General features: G+C 34.4%; 1 protein-coding gene and 1 long non-coding RNA gene across 2 annotated transcripts; both read right to left on the bottom strand.

The window, feature by feature from the left end:
• Nucleotides 1-2,276: 2,276 nt before the first annotated feature.
• LOC134243760 (uncharacterized) lies at nucleotides 2,277-4,573 on the bottom strand. Its single transcript, XR_009987104.1, has 2 exons — nucleotides 4,414-4,573; nucleotides 2,277-2,748 (listed from the first exon to the last, which is right to left on the bottom strand). It is a non-coding gene; the product is annotated as an uncharacterized LOC134243760 (long non-coding RNA).
• Nucleotides 4,574-14,534: 9,961 nt separating this feature from the next.
• On the bottom strand, nucleotides 14,535-16,004 carry LOC134243757 (BTB and MATH domain-containing protein 36-like). Its single transcript, XM_062726000.1, has 2 exons — nucleotides 15,731-16,004; nucleotides 14,535-14,959 (listed from the first exon to the last, which is right to left on the bottom strand). Exons 1-2 carry the CDS (start codon nucleotides 16,002-16,004, stop codon nucleotides 14,535-14,537), a joined length of 699 nt encoding a protein of 232 aa, XP_062581984.1.
• Nucleotides 16,005-16,732: the final 728 nt, after the last annotated feature.

Raw genomic sequence — 16,732 nt, 5'->3', positions numbered from 1 at the left:
ACCCCTCTGAGTAAGCCACATATATTAACATTCGATAACTCTTGTACAAAAAAATACACCCATATTTAATATTCCTCTACTTTATTTCATATCTGTAAATAATAAATACATATACATGTGTGATATATATGATCTCTCAAAACAATCACATTTATCTCAGAAAGGACAGGCTTTAAGGTAACTAGGAATCCATGTGGAAAAGGCAAGGTTTTATAACTACTGTCATTGATTCAACTGATTACTGTTTGAATTCTTTGTCAGATATTAATTTGTGCTCAGGTCATTAGATGTTTACAGACTGGACTCTTTCTTAATGAAACCACAAACAAAAGAAAAAAGGATTGAATGAATTTCCACAGAGCAAAAATACATAAAATATTCCATTTTTAAAATCTTAAAAAATAATATACTTGTACCTTTCACCATTAACATTTCTATATGGATTAGTAACAATCTTTGATCAGTCTTTCTACACAAAAGCCGGCCACAGTAAGCTTATTAAGCTTGTCCTTTATATATCACTGTAAAATTCAACAAGTAAATGGTCACAATATAAAGCTACCTGCTTCACAAAAACCAAAATATGCTGAGTTTATTTCAAAAACAGAGATGAAATTCTCTTCAATGACATTTTTGTCTACTTTTTATCATGGACTAGTACATAATTTTGTTGTTTTATTAATAAATGCTATGAAAACCACAGGAGCTTACACTGAAACCACACATAAAATAATAAAATCAAGATATATCTCACAATTAAAACAACTTTAGCAAAAAGCAACATCTCAAGGGAACAATACAGCACTCTGTATACTTATCACATACACAAGTCATCCTCTCATATTGATTGATGTGTAAGGCCAAATATAAATAATCTGGCATTATGATTAACTCATGTAATTATTTATAAAATAATTTTATAAAAAAATTAATCTGATAGAGACACATATTCTAATATATCTTGAATTTTATATAGCTCTATATACAGATAGCTCCACAATATGTAACATAACGAATAATTCATAGCAATATAATCTTTAAACTGCGCATCTTTTGACATGAAATATCTTATTCTTCTTAAAATGCCAATTCTTTCAGACATCTTTTTCAAAAGTGTTTGTTTGGCTATTCGAGAACAATAACACCAAATTATTTTTGACTCATCACAATTTATGACAATTAAATTTAGTCTTTGACATCTTGACAATTCTTTTGTGAATCCAAGAATCACACATTGAAGTTAAGAGATGTTTAACTGATTATTTTTTCTCAATCAAACATATGCTGCTATGTAGAAAACAATCAATCATCCGTAACTGTACAATTAAAAGTCCAGAATCTTTTATTCCGAGAATCTACATTTTGTCTTCTCTAAACAGAGATAAAAAAGTTTGATTCATATATAATGTTAAAAAGCCAGAAAAAAGTTAATATATTACATCTAAAATGAATGTAAATCCGTATCTGATTTGTTTTAAACATATGTTATTGATCCTAATAAATTGGACACAAGTTATGCCAACGTAGATTGTCCTCTCCAACACAAACAAAGTAACAAAATTTATACACGTGATGTACAAACAACAAATATACAATAATAATTATATAAAAAATAAGAAGAATGCAGAGGGTATAGAGAAAAAAGAAAGGAAGGGTATGGGAGAGCAAGAGAGAAGAAAGAAGGAGGGGGTTGTAGAGATACCAAAGAGGAAAGAGGGACTTTAGTGCAATGATAAAGTGGGTGGAAAGAATTCGGAATAAATTTTCTCATCTTGTTAGGAAAAAAGTACTTGTATTGCTCAATAACTCAATGTGCTATACCTAAATTTACAGAAGAATTAACATTTTTAAGTATTACAGGAAAATTGAAAAATTTTGTTATAGCAATTTTCATGGTAAAACAAAAATGTATTGTAAATGGGCAATGTTTGATTTGATTTGTCATGCATAAAAAATTCCATTGATCACTTAAGATGTTTAATTATGAAAGCTGGTATTTTGGGAAAGGTGCACAGGGTGCGTGTGGTGTGTGAGGGTGTGTTTGTGTGTGTTTTTGTTTGTATTTATGAAAATTTTCAAAAATAAAGCATTTAAAAAATCTGGTATTTTTCTCAAAACTTAATTTTAAAAAGTTAAAATCCTATTAATATGCACATCTCTGAAATATGTGCAATTGTTCGACAAAGCAAAAAGGTTCATGTAGGAGGAGTTATCCAGATTATTAAAGGGGGCCCCTTTTAGCAACTGCCCGTCCGTCTTTTTCACCAACTTTTAAAAAAAAAATACTCGGTATCTTCCCGTAGATGGCTAGGGATAAGGGTTTTGATACAAAAGTCTATTTTTGTCTCCTTCGCGTATGTTGGTTGGGTAGCCACATTTTATACACGTAATTGTACATTTATTTATGTTTTTTTTTAATGTTTGAAATTTGCTTTTCGAGGTTTGCATCATTTTTTTCAACATCTTCACAGCGTTTTTTAAGTAAACTGGCCTTGTCTTCTGATGGAAGCATTTTGAAACTAGGTGCATTTTCATAGGTATTGACAGCAGCGGTTCTCAGTTTTTCAAGCATTTTGTTGTAGAGTTCATCAAAATTGTACACTGCAGCGAGATAGAAGCATTTCGTATGGTAGTGAACATCTTCTGTTCGAGTTTTAATATCTACTAGTAACCACTCATGGCAGTTTTTCATCACGGCATCAATGGCATATTCTCTTGCCAAAGGAAGGATGCTTTCTATTACTGAAACTAGAAAAAAATATAAGTAGCATTACTCATGATATCTGTTAAAAGACAAATAAAGGGGGCTAAGGTATTTCTAAGGTTTTACGGTGAAATTATTTTAAGAATGATGCCAAATGACTAATCATCAACCACAGCCTTTCCGACAGGTAGAAAAATAATTCCCACTTCTGACAGAAAGACCCAGATGATAACTTAAAGACTGAAATTGTCTTATCAGTGTTTAATAAGGATGACCATTACGAGGGTTGATCCAAAAGTAATGTCAGCGTGTTCATATCAGTAATATTTGGCATCACATTATCAAATATTATGTACAAAAGATGCATAAAAATAAATCTAATCAAAATTAAAAATTTCATTTCATAATGTTTAATTGAATTCATTTCATAGACGTTTAAAACATTAAACATGTTAAACGTAGGGGGTGTCCCTGCGTCACAACTAAACGTCAAGTTTTAAAGTGTATATTGTTAGATTGAAGAAAAGACAAACACATTTAAAAGCATCTTATAAAGTGTTCAATTGCCCAATATTTTAAAAGACAAAAATTAAGACATTTTCTAGTCTTTAGTTAAAAATTAAATGACTTTTTTCCCTTCAAAATCGGGAAAATGCCCTTAGAGACTTGTTTATAAATGGTTTCAGCGATTTTGGGTAGTCATGGGTCATTGAATGATCTGCAGAGGATAGGAAGCCCGAACGATAGGAGGTCGGGCAGAAACGTTCAATGGTTTCTTACTTTTGTCAAAAAAGAGAGCGATATGAAAACTTTAAGTTTGTCCTATGGTACTGTTCAAATAATTTCGAAAGACATGATAGAGGACTAAAGTATAAATAGAGGGAGTGTACAAATGGTGCAAATAATTTTTAAAGAAAGTGAAATATGTGAATATAGTATACTTTCATGTACATTAGTTGAATCTGATATGTCGAGAAACATTTGTTAAAAATCACTATTACCCGCTGAATAATGAAGCCACGCCCTCCAGCGTAGCAACAGTCAACATTGCTTGACGACGGGTTATATTAAAGAAAAAAACTGCACAGAATTTATGCTCGCACGGTTCACTGTTATATATATTATATGTATTTGTATAAAACATTCAATATATCATAATAAATATTGCAAGTAGTTGAGTGTAACATTGAAAATTTTCACCCCAAGAAAACCATTGTCAACCTCGGCTGCGCATAAATTCTGCGCAGTCGCTATTTTTTTGGAATATCACCCTTCGTCAAGCAATGTTGACTGTTGCTACGCTGAAGGGTGTGGCTTCATTATTCAGCGGGTAATAGTGTTTTTTAACAAACGTTTCTCGACCAATCAGATTGAACTAATTTACATGAATGGTTAAAACAGAAGAATCCTTCATCTAAAGAATTTAGAAATAAAAATTTATTTTCATTCATTATACTGCAGAACAGCCTGTAAATATCAACATCACAAGGAATGGTACTCCTGAAGGGGCAGAGTTGTTTGCAATCAGAAATTTTATTTCATGGCCTCAAATTAATAAAAAAAAAATCTCATACCATGTCCTATACAAGCCACCGTACATATTAAACATGTTTAGTGCACTCTTTCTTTGTATCGTCTTAAACATCTTAAACTGCTTAAAACAACATGTACAACAAACATTTCATTCAATTTTTTTTTCAAATACAAACCATTTAGCTCTAAATGCTCTCCTGGATAAAAACTTCGCAGAAACAAAACAAAATCTTCATATTTTTTCTCCGGGAATGGTATTGTACTCTTTGAAGTCAGAAGTAAACATGGCACGGAAAACAGGAGAGGATCGCATGAGAATGACTTTTGTCAGGTGAATTTCTTTGCAAAAATAAAATCAAGTCTGTTATGCCAGGATCCTCTTGAAAATATAGAGGTTTAGATGGACCTTCGTTTTCAGACTTTTCCGACATTTTCGATTTTTACAAGCTTCGTCTACCTGGTATGGTGTTCCCTTAGAGCCACTCGCATAGCGCCTTAAATTGCACTTTTAGGGCGAAGGTACGACCAGGCGCTTAGCCAGGCGTACGTTTACAAGTACGCAAAAACGTCCACATGGTTTTTGGAAAAAAAGGAGAAAGTGACAGGCGTAATTTCCATGTATGCTTGTATGCTCCTAAAGCTTACTCATCAGTTTTCGATAAATAAAAATTTTTAAAAATGACAAAAATTACTTGGAATCTAGAAAAAAACCCTAAAAATAATTGAAAATTAAAAGAATCAGTTTTAGGTGAAAATAATATTTTCCCAGAAATTGGTTTAATATTGATTATTGCTGAGTTTTACTTACAAAGTGCAAATTACATTTTACCTCTTTTACCGACTATTTTACCATATACATGTACGTATTTCATCTTTTCAAAAGTCAAAATTTGTTTTTATTGGGTTCATCATTCAACGATACATGACAGATTCTTTCTCATTTTTGAGTGTTTGTCCGCATTGTTTAGTAAAAACAGAACAGACCTCGAATATGGCCGCGTAACAAACAAAAATTTAAGAAAATATGCGACCGGGAGGGTCGAATATGCACATCAAATCGTCGAAAATTTAGTAGCTTCCGTGGGCAAAGCCCCCTCGAGTCCAACAAGGGCTTTGTCCTGGGCCCATGGGGGACTTAAAGTTGACACCCGTACCCCTGCCTAATCGGGCGTCCACATCAAAAGTACCCCGGCTACGCCGCTGAGACGGTGGAAGCATAAAATACAAAGGCTGTAAAAGTAAGTGTGAAATATGTACATGTATAATTATTTAAGAACTCAAATTAAAGAATATTAAATCTACTTTTAGGTTGAAATATTTCTAATTTGAATTTTGCTTAGAAGATACTAATCAAGTGTAGTTCTAGTTAAGCATGAAGTCGCATTGGAAACACTTTTACCCGGCAAACATCGTTTTAAGAATCTCAAATAATATTGTATATATGAACTTGAATTGAATACTGAAAGTAGTATATAAGTCCCTGCCTTGATCAATGTAAGTTCATATATTTGAAAAGACCTAGTTTATCCACACTTCTATACTTTTATGTGCTCAATCAAAGGAATTAATTATTATAAAAATCAATATAATATATGAAAATAATATTAACTTCTTATCTCTATCATAAAGAACCACATTATAGAAAAACATATGCCAATTTGAAGAATCATCCTTTTTAATATCCCTCTGAGTAAGCTACATGTATTAACATTTTTAACAATAAACCCATATTTAATATTCCTCTACTTTATTTCATATCTGTAAATATTAAATACATATACATGTGTGATATATATGATCTCTCTAAACAATCACATTTATCTCAGAAAAGGACAGGCTTTAAGGTAACTAGGAATCCATGGGGAAAAGGCAAGGTTTTAAAAATAATGTCATTGCTTCAACTATCTTCTGTTTGAATTCTTTGTCAGAAATTAATTTGTGCTCAGGTCTTTGGATGCTTACATAATGGGCTCTTTCTTAATGAAACCACAAACAAATGAAAAAAATTAAAATCTTAAAAAATAATATACATTGTAATCGTACCTTTCACCATTAACATTTCTATATGGATTAGTAACAATCTTTGATCAGGTTTTTTTTACACAAAAGCCGGCCCCAATAAGCTTGTTAAGCTTGTCCTTTATAAATCACTATAAAATTTAACAAGTAAATGGCCACAATATCAAGCTACCTGCATAAAACACCCCAAAATATGCTGAGTGTATTTCAAAACGGAAATAAAATCTCTTCAATGACATTTTAGTTTCCTTTTTAGACTGTGGATATATATAGCCACAAGCTATTGCTGCTGGTCTGGGTTATGAATAAACAAACGTGTAAACACACGGGGACCCTAGCGGAGATTTTTGCAGAGTCAAAATAATGAAAATAGACTTGTTTCGATGTTTGAAAATATATTGGACTTTTGCGAAGACACTGACTTTTAGTTACAGTTGACGGATTACTTTTACACCACGAAAATATACGGGAGCTCTTGTGTGAAAAAAATATTGATCTTAATATTTAACAAAACGATAACTAGATGCTGTCATGAGACAGTAATACCCGCACAAAGGTGTTTACCTCTAAAAACACACTCCTACATATAGGGATTTAATTCCAAGTAAAAAGTCAAAATAATTCTATAATTTACACTGAGCAGGTATTCGTCAAATTGAGTATGAAATTCTCAGACCCTGTGACCATGTAACCTATATGACTCAGATCCTCATTACCAGTTTGAATTTAATTAATGATTTTAATTAGATTCTGATAAATGTTTTGCTCATAATAGGACCTTTTTAAATTTACTAATGCCCCCCCCCCCCCCCACTCATTTGAGCTTTTCTGGTTTCCTTATATATATCGCTTGTGGTCCATTCTGTTTGTCTGAAAACTTTTTACATTTTTAACTTCTGTAGAACCAATGGGCCAATTTTACCCAATTCACAAAGAAATATGTACATTTGTATATCAGTCTGTCCATCTGTCTCAGTAAATTTAACCTTGGTCATCGAGGTCATATCTATTGAATGAGAAGAGACAAGGCATTCATATTAAAGATATGTATCAGTATTTACCTGTGATAATGGCATGATTTTTTTTACTTGACCTAGAAGTTTGAGCTTCTTGCAAAAAAATTACATTGTTTTCAATTCATCATTGTGAACATGTTGAAAGGGAGAAGTTAAGGCATTCATATTATACTTGCATGCATATAATTACCTGTGATAAGCCTTTCCAAATAAATCATGACTTTTGACTCTGTGACCTTGACCTTAAAGCCTAACCTACTTTTCAAAAATGCTGTATTTAATTATAACTTTTGATTGAGAAGAAATATGAATTTCACATTTGACATGCACATTAATTACTCATAAGAATTCAAGATGTTTCCCAGCATACGATGCTTTTTAACCCCTTGACGTTGAGGTTTTACCAAATTTTTAAAATATTTAACTCTCCTAAAAGATGATTAGGCTTCTGTTTAAAATGTAGGAGGAGTTCAGGGAAGACCAGGCTTTTTGCATAAAAAACATAATTTTTCGACCCCCATTTGACCCCCCAGGGCAAAATCAAAATTTCGAAACTTACTGCACATCTACATGATACCACCAACCATCTCCCAAAAGATGATTAGGCTACTGAGTAAAATGTAGGAGGAGTTCAGGGAAAACGGGCATTTTGCATAAAATATTGTCATTTTTTGACCCCCATTTGACCCCCTGGGGCAAAATTAAAATTCCGAAACCTTACTGCACATCTACGTGACACAACCAACCATCTCCCAAAAGATGATTAGGCTAGTAGGTGAAAAGTAGGAGGAGTTCATGGAAGACGGGGCTTTTTGCATAAAAACGTCATTTTTCGACTCCCATTTGACCCCCCGGGGCAAAATCAAAATTTCGACAACTTACTGCACATCTACATGATACCACCAACCATCTCCCAAAAGATGATTAGGCTACTGAGTAAAATGTAGGAGGAGTTCAGGGAAAACGGGCATTTTGCATAAAATAATGTCATTTTTTGACCCCCATTTGACCCCCTGGGGCAAAATTAAAATTCCGAAACCTTACTGCACATCTACGTGACACAACCAACCATCTCCCAAAAGATGATTAGGCTAGTAGGTGAAAAGTAGGAGGAGTTCATGGAAGACGGGGCTTTTTCCATAAAAACATCATTTTTTGACCCCCATTTGACCCCCCGGGGCAAAATTAAAATTCCAAAACCTTACTGCACATCTACATGACACCAGCAACCATCTCCCATAAGATGATTAGGCTACTGAGTAAAATGTAGGAAGAGTTTAGGGAAGCCGAGGATTTTTGCATAAAAAAACATAATTTTTCGACCCCCATTTGACCCCCCAGTGCAAAATCAAAATTCCGAAACCTTACTGCACATCTACATGACACCACCAACCTTCTCCCAAAAGATGATTAAGCTATTGTGTAAAATGTAGGAGGAGTTCAGGAAAGATGGGGCTATTTGCATAAAAAATGTCATTTTTCAACCCCCATTTGACCCCCCGAGGCAAAATCAAAGTTCTGCAACCCTACTGCACATCTACATGACACCACCAACCATCTCCCAAAAGATGATTAGGCTACTGAGTAAAATGTAGGAGGAGTTCAGGGAAAACGGGACATTTTGCATAAAATAATGTCATTTTTTGACCCCAATTTGACCCCCTGGGGCAAAATTAAAATTCCGAAACCTTACTGCACATGTATATGACACAACCAACCATCTCCCAAAAGATGATTATGTTAGTAGGTGAAATGTAGGAGGAGTTCAGGCAAGACGGGGCTTTGTCCATAAAAACATCATTTTTTGACCCCCATTTGACCCCCCGGGGCAAAATTAAAATTCCGAAACCTTACTGAACATCTACATGACACCAGCAACCATCTCCCATAAGATGATTAGGCTACTGAGTAAAATGTAGGAGGAGTTTAGGAAAGCCGAGGCTTTTTGCATAAAAAACGTCATATTTTGACCCCCATTTGACCCCCAGGGCAAAATCTACATTCCAAAACCTTACTGCACATCTACATGACACCACCAACCATCTCCCAAAAGATGATTAGGCTACTGTGTAAAATGTAGGAGAGTTCAGGGAAGACCAGGCTTTTTGCATAAAAAACGTCATATTTTGACCCCCATTTGACCCCCCCGGGGCAAAATCAAGATTCCAAAACCTTACCGCACATCTACATGACACCACCAACCATCTCCCAAAAGATGATTAGGCTACTGTGTAAAATGTGGGAGGAGTTCAGGGAAGAAAAGTGTGACAGACGGACAGACAGACAGACGGACGGACGGACGGACGGACATGAGTAATAACAATATACCCGAACTTTGTTAAGAAAGTTCGGGTATAATAACAGGTTACTTCAAAGATCATATGACGATGTCTACGAGGGAAACGGCGACAATCCCACCCTCAACACCCTCCATTCCAGTCTTGACAAACTCCTGCCAAATTTTCCTACTGAAATGTGGCTTCTTCTTTATTTCATTTCTTTAGTTATTGAAAATAAAAGGATATATATAAATTCTCGTGAATAAAGTATCTAAATAAATTTTATTCTACCACCAATTATATTTTTTGTTTGATAAATTATTTCAAAGCCCCGAATACAATAAATTTCACCCCAGTGCATATTTTCCGATCCATTTTCAATTCTGTACCTCCGTACATGACGCAGGTTTAAATGTCAAAGTAAACCGTAAACGGTAAAAGTCAGTGTCTTCGCAAAAGTCCAATTTAAATAATCTGGCATTAACTCATGAATTTTTTATAAAATAATTTTATAGACGAATTAAGCTGATAGAGGGACAGGTTTAAATATATCTTGAACATTTATATTGCTCTATAGATCATTCCCAAAATATATTTAACATAAGGAGCTGGATGCTGTCATGAGACAGTAATACCCGCACTACGGTGTTTGCCTCTAAATGTACACTCCTACATATTGGGCCAAGTAAAAAGTCCAAATAATTCTATAGATAATGTACACTGAACAGGTATTCGTCAAATTGAGTATGAAATTCTCAGACCCTGTGACCATGTAACCTTTATGACTCAGATTCTCATTACACGTTTGAATTTAATTAATGATTTTAATTAGATTCTGAAGAATGTTTTGCTCATAATAGGACCTTTTTAAATTTACTAATGCCCCCCTCCCGCCCCCGACATCACAAACACATGGCACGTATGCGGTTTTTTTTGTTTGTTTTTTTGAATAGGCTAGATGGATAAGTTTTGTTAAAACATCGTTTGTTATGAATCAGTTTAGAATTTGTTCTTGTACTATACATGTTTACATGTAAACACCTTTTGGAAAATTTTCTACATCACACTGTGTTGCGTCACTCATTATTCATATATTTTGATTAAGCACCACTCGGCACACCTCGGCCGATTCCCACTTCATCTGATTAGGCGACGGAATCGACCAAGGTTTGCCGGATGGAATAGAGCACATGCTGCAGTCTGGTTGCATTGGATTAATTCGTTTTGTGTTACAATTGGATTATATTCTATGAAGTTGACAGCTAGGAGCTATGGCAGTTGGTAAGTACAAGTTTAAGTATAGATTGGGGTAAAATAAACCAAAATGATTAGGTTTAAGTTCAAAAAGGGTCAAAGATCATCGCATGCCACACTAGACGAATTTCATATTGTGAAGTTTTTTTCGGGAGTAAGGACGGGGGTTCACATCTCAGTCAAAAAATTCAAGCCCAGATTCCCTGACAAGCAGAATAGAAAAAATGAAAACAAATAAAAAAAATAAAAACAATGATAGTGAGGTCGTGGAGTCAATAATCTCTAAGTAAGGGGGAGGATGTCCAAAGTAATTTTTTTCCGCTTCAGTATATAGTCTTATTTAAATAACAAAGCAAATTCCAAGGGGTGGGGGTGGGGTGTTCAATCTCCCTAACCACTCCCTGTCCCTGAAATAACAATCGATCTTGAGACTCCAAAATAGTAGATTTTAACCTTGCCCATAACTTTTAAGTGGGTTGGGCTATACACATATATCTTGGAAAGAACCACATTTCATAGGTAAATTTCTTGTGAAAAGACCTTTTATTTGAGTACCATGAATTTTGACCTCTTGATCGCTTGTCATTGGATTTTTAGACATTTTTACAACAAAAATTCCTTTAAACTTTAAACTTGTCCTAAATTTGATCAGTAGGTGCTAGGGCTTTCATGCTTAACATGTGTATTCATTGTGAACTTTCAACAGGTATAAATATGTTTGACCTTGACATGAGAGTTTGAACCACTTTAAAAAAACTTTAACCTTGGCAATTAACTTTTGAACAGGGAGTATTAGGGATTACTTATTTCACATGTGTATTCCTTGTAAGAAGACTTTCTTCTGATATCAACAATTTGAACCCTTTGACCTTTACCTTTGAGTTTGACATATATTTGAGAAACTTCAACCTTCGCCATAGGCTGCCATACGGGGGGAGGGGGGGGGGGAGGGGGTCACTGTTTCACAAGCACATCTTGTGTTCATTATTATTTGGTGGTGTCTCCATATGAGGGAAACATTCCCAGAGAGATGTTTTCATTACAAACAAACAAATTAATAAAGAAAATATAAAACATGAATATGTTGGTCATATCTCTGCATGAAAAAAAAACAGCCTTTCAAATATTGTAACCATTGTAGCCCTTTCAAAACACTCATTTGAGCTTTTCTGGTTTCCTTATCATACAATGTATATCGTTTGTTGTCCATCTGTTTGTCTGAAAATTTTTGACATTTTTAACTTCTATAAAATCACTGGGCCAATGTTACCCAATTCACATAGAAATATGTATATTTGTATGTCAGTCTGTCCATCTGTCTCAATAAATTTAACCTTGGTCATCACGGTCATATTTATTGAATGAGAAGAGACAAGGCATTCATATTAAACATATGGATTATTATTTACCTATAAGAATGGCATGATTTTTTTTACATGTGACCTAGAAGTTTGACCTTCTTGCAAAAAAATAGCATTGTTTTCAATTCATCATGTAAACATGTTGAAAGGGAGAAGTTAAGGCATTCATATTATACTTGCATGTATATTATTACCTGTGATAAGCTTTTCCAAATAAATCATGACTTTTGACTCTGTGTCCTTGACCTTGAAGCCTAACCTACTTTCAAAAATGTTGCATTTAATTATAACTTTTGATTCAGAAGGGATATGACTTTCACATTTGACATGCACATTAATTACTCATAAGAATTCAAGATGTTTCCCAGCATACGATACTTTTTAACCCCTTGACGTTGATGTTTTACCAAATTTTTAAAATATTTAATTCCCTCCTAAGAGATGATTAGGTTTCTGTGTAAAATGTAGGAGGAGTTCAGGGAAGAAGTGGCTTTTTGCATTAAAAACGTCATTTTCAACCCCCATTTGACCCCCCGGGGCAAAATCAAAATTCCGAAAGCTTACTGCACATCTACATGACACCACCAACCATCTCTCAAAAGATGCTTAGGCTACTGTGTAAAATGTAGGAGGAGTTCAGGGAAGATAGGGCTTTTTGCATAAAAAACGAAATTTTCAACCCCGATTTGACCCCCCAGGCAAAACCAAAATTCGGAAATCTTACTGCACATCTACACGACATCTGCACATCTCCAAAAAGATGATTAGGCTAATGAGTAAAATGTAGGATTAGTTTAGGGAAAACGGGGAATTTTGCATAAAAAAAACATCATTTTTTAACCCCCATTTGACCCCCTGGGGCAAAATTATATTTCCGAAAGCTTACTGCACATCTACATGACACAAACAACCATCTCCCAAAAGATGATTAGGCTAATGATTAAAATGAAGTAGGAGTTCAGGGAAAACGGGGAATTTCGCATAAAAAACATCATTTTTTGATCCCCATTTGACCTCCCGGGGCAAAATCAAAATTCCGAAACCTTACTGAACATCTACATGACACCACCAACCATCACCCAAAAGATGATTAGGCTACTGAATAAAATGAATGAGGAGTTCAGGGAAGATGGGGCTTTTTGCATTAAAAACGTCATTTTTCGACCCCCATTTGAACCCCTAGGGTAAACTCAAAATTCTGAAACCTTACTGCACATCTACATGACACCACCAATCATCTCCCAAAAGATGATTAGGCTACTGAGTAAATTGTAGAAGGGGTTCAGGGAAGAAAAGTGTGACAGACGGACGGACTGGACATGAGTAACAACAATATACCCGAACTTTGTTTAGAAAGTGTGGGTATAATAATTCATAGCAATAAGGTGCAATATAATCTTCATCTTTTGACACGAAATATCTTATTCTTCTTAAAATGCCAATTCTTTCAGACATCTTTTTCAAAAGTGTCTGTTTGGCTTTTTGAGAACAATGACACAAATTTATTTTTGACTCATCGCAATTTATGACAATTAAATTTAGCCTTTGACATCTTGACGATCCTTGTATGAATCCAAGAACCACACATTGAGATATTTATGATTTTTTTTAATCAAACATATGCTGTAGAAAACAAACAATAATCTGTAACTGTACCAATTAAAAGCCCAGAATCTTTTATTCCGAAAATCTACATTTTGTCTTCTCTAAACAGATATAAAAAAAGTTTTATTCATATATTTAATGTTAAAAAGATAGAAAAAAGATAATATAGTGTATTTAAAATAAATGCATGTAAATCCGTATGTGATTTGATTTTAACATATTCTATTGATCACAATCATAGGAATTGGACACAAGTTATGCCAACGTAGATTGTCCTCTCCAACACAAACAAAGTAACAAAATTGTATACACGTGATGTACAACAACAAATATACAATAATGATTATAAAAAATGAGAAGAAGGAAGAGGGTATAGAGAAATAAGAAAGGAAGGGTATGGGAGAGCAAGAGAGAAGAAAGAAGGAGGGGGTTTAGAGATGCCGAAGAGGAAAGAGGGACTATATACAGTGCAATAATAAAGTGGGCGGAAAGAATTGGGAATACATAAAAGAAATCAGAAAGAACCCAGAGCAGAGTATGGGCATGCAAAGATGATAGAAGGAAGGTAGGATAAGTGTGTGTTCAACATTTATCAAGGAGATAAATTTACACAGGTCCTTGTGCCATCACGTGACCTTGATACGTATCTTCAAATATTTGTTTGCTAGAAATGCGGATAAAAACACAATATTTTATTTATATTAGGTTAAAAAGGAAATAATACGAAAGCATTAGTACTCGTAGATTTCAAAATGCTCATCTTTCATCCCCAAATCCATATTTTGTCTTTTCTGGAAATGTTCATGCATTTGCCACATTTTTCACACCAGATTTCAAATGAGTCCAAGTTCTCTTTAATCCTTGACATTTTGTTCAGGAGATTCGAATTATGTTTTTCAACAAATTCACAGCGTTTTTCGTATAACTGGGCCTTGTCCTCTGGCGGAAGCATTTTGAAGCTTTCTCTGTTCTTATAGGTGTTAACAGCAACGGACTTCAGATTCTCCAGCATTCTATTGTAAAGCTCACCAAAATTGTACACTGCAGCGATATAAAAACATTTGAAATGGAAGAAAATATCTTTTGTTTGAGATTCTGCATCTATCAAAAGCCTCTCATGGAAACTTTTCATCAAGGCGTCCATGCCATACTCTCTAGTCAGAGGTAAGATTCTCTCTATTACAGAAACTACAACAAAAATGTCAGATTTAAAACAAGTATAATTAAAACGTTTATCACTTTTAGTTTATTATTTTGAATTTATTTAAGACTTTCTGGTGACGAGGAAATGCGTTTATAATGAATCAAAATCATCCTAACTTAAGTGATAGTATGTTTTGTATATATTTTATAATGTCTCTTCTTATAAGATTGTAAAGTGGGACGTGGAGACCGCCCGCCGCCGTCCTTCAGATGAGAAAGAAAAACCGAAGTCCCATGTCGTAATAGGTGCTGGAACTAAAAAGATCCCTCCCTGTTCAACGGCCCTGCGTGCCGATTATAGGGTAAAAATCGTACTTTTCCATCGGCAAGTGGCGGCGTCTCCATATGAATGAAAAATTCCCGAAAGGGTCGTTAAGAAAACATACAATCAATCAATCAATCAATATTAATCTAACTTATATAGGATTTTTTTTTAGATTAACCTAGGCAAATTCCTGCTTGATGTCAACAAGTAAAGTATTTTTAAAGAGGGCATTTGATAGATTTTATCCCATTCATAGCTTTGAAATAAAAACCCAGACTGTTAAAATATTTTGTCCACTTTACCCATACACCACAAACACTGCAAACTGATAAGTAGCTCTTTCTTGACAAGATTTTTGAAAGATGTCCCAATGTCTGAATCGATGCGCAAGTCTAAGGATGAATTACGACGAAAAAATGGATAGATATTCCAGTGATTAAGATGACCTGAATCATTTAACACAACATGAAAATAACATTATATATCCAAACCGTTAAGCTCCAAATGTTCCCCTGTATAAAAACTTCGTAGAAACAGTACAAAATCTTCATATGATTTTCCTGGAAAGGTAACACTGCTTTCGCTTTTCTCTTTGAAACCATCACTAAACATGGCCCGGAAAACTGGAGAAAAACGCATGAGAATTACTTTTGTCACATGGATCTCTTTGTCTTTCACCATGAGAATTACGTCTGTAACTCCAGAATCCTCTCGAAAGTACTGAGCTTCAGAGGGGCGCTTGATTTCTTCTGCCTTGTCCGTCATTTCATCGGCTTGTCTCTGGTAGACTGTGGCTGGTTTAAGTAATTTACGGAGTGGAGTGAATTCACTGAGTGGAGTAAGTAAACAAATCTATCCCATTTCTATCAATGACAACGTTTAAGAAGGTTGAACAGGCGAGCGGAATGCCTACAGAACGATAACATAACTTAGGTGAAAAAATCTCAATCATAACAAAATCTCCTTTCATATTTCATCTAAAGTTAGAGTATGATTTAATTAAGTAATTAAGATATCTCCAAATTGCAAAAATCTCACAAAGACTGAACGTATTTGTCTTTGAAATAGCAAAAGACACAACCATCGTAGAAAAGGGGTATTTTTGTCAAATCTGGACATTTACTTGGCTACAAGTTTGATACTGTAATTTCCAGACTGAGAGTTGGTCACCTGCCAAATAAAATGAATTGAGCATTTGAAACCTCGGTTAGTCAAGAGGAGCAGTTAGACATGTATATTTGTGAATTAGTGAATTACTCAATTTCCTGGATTATTTCACAGTATGCATTGATAAAGATATATTAATATACTGAGCTTTGTAGAATGATTGACTTTTTTTTCATAATACCGCTCCACTCCGCGCCAAATTACCCCAAGCCCTATAAAACTGAACGTATTTTATGAGTTTATTTTGATGTGATTCTAAAAATATTTATTGATTTTTAGAAAAAAAATTAACACAATGTACAATATTGAACGATTATTAAAAATGC

The sequence above is a fragment of the Saccostrea cucullata genome, unplaced genomic scaffold (assembly GCF_032062105.1).
Source record: "Saccostrea cucullata isolate Sc308-1 unplaced genomic scaffold, CSIRO_AGI_Scuc_v1 ctg2456, whole genome shotgun sequence".
In the NCBI taxonomy this organism is placed as follows: Eukaryota; Metazoa; Mollusca; class Bivalvia; order Ostreida; family Ostreidae; genus Saccostrea; species Saccostrea cuccullata.
The sequence above is the reverse complement of the archived record's forward strand: the minus strand, read 5'-3'. Positions and strand labels throughout refer to the sequence as shown.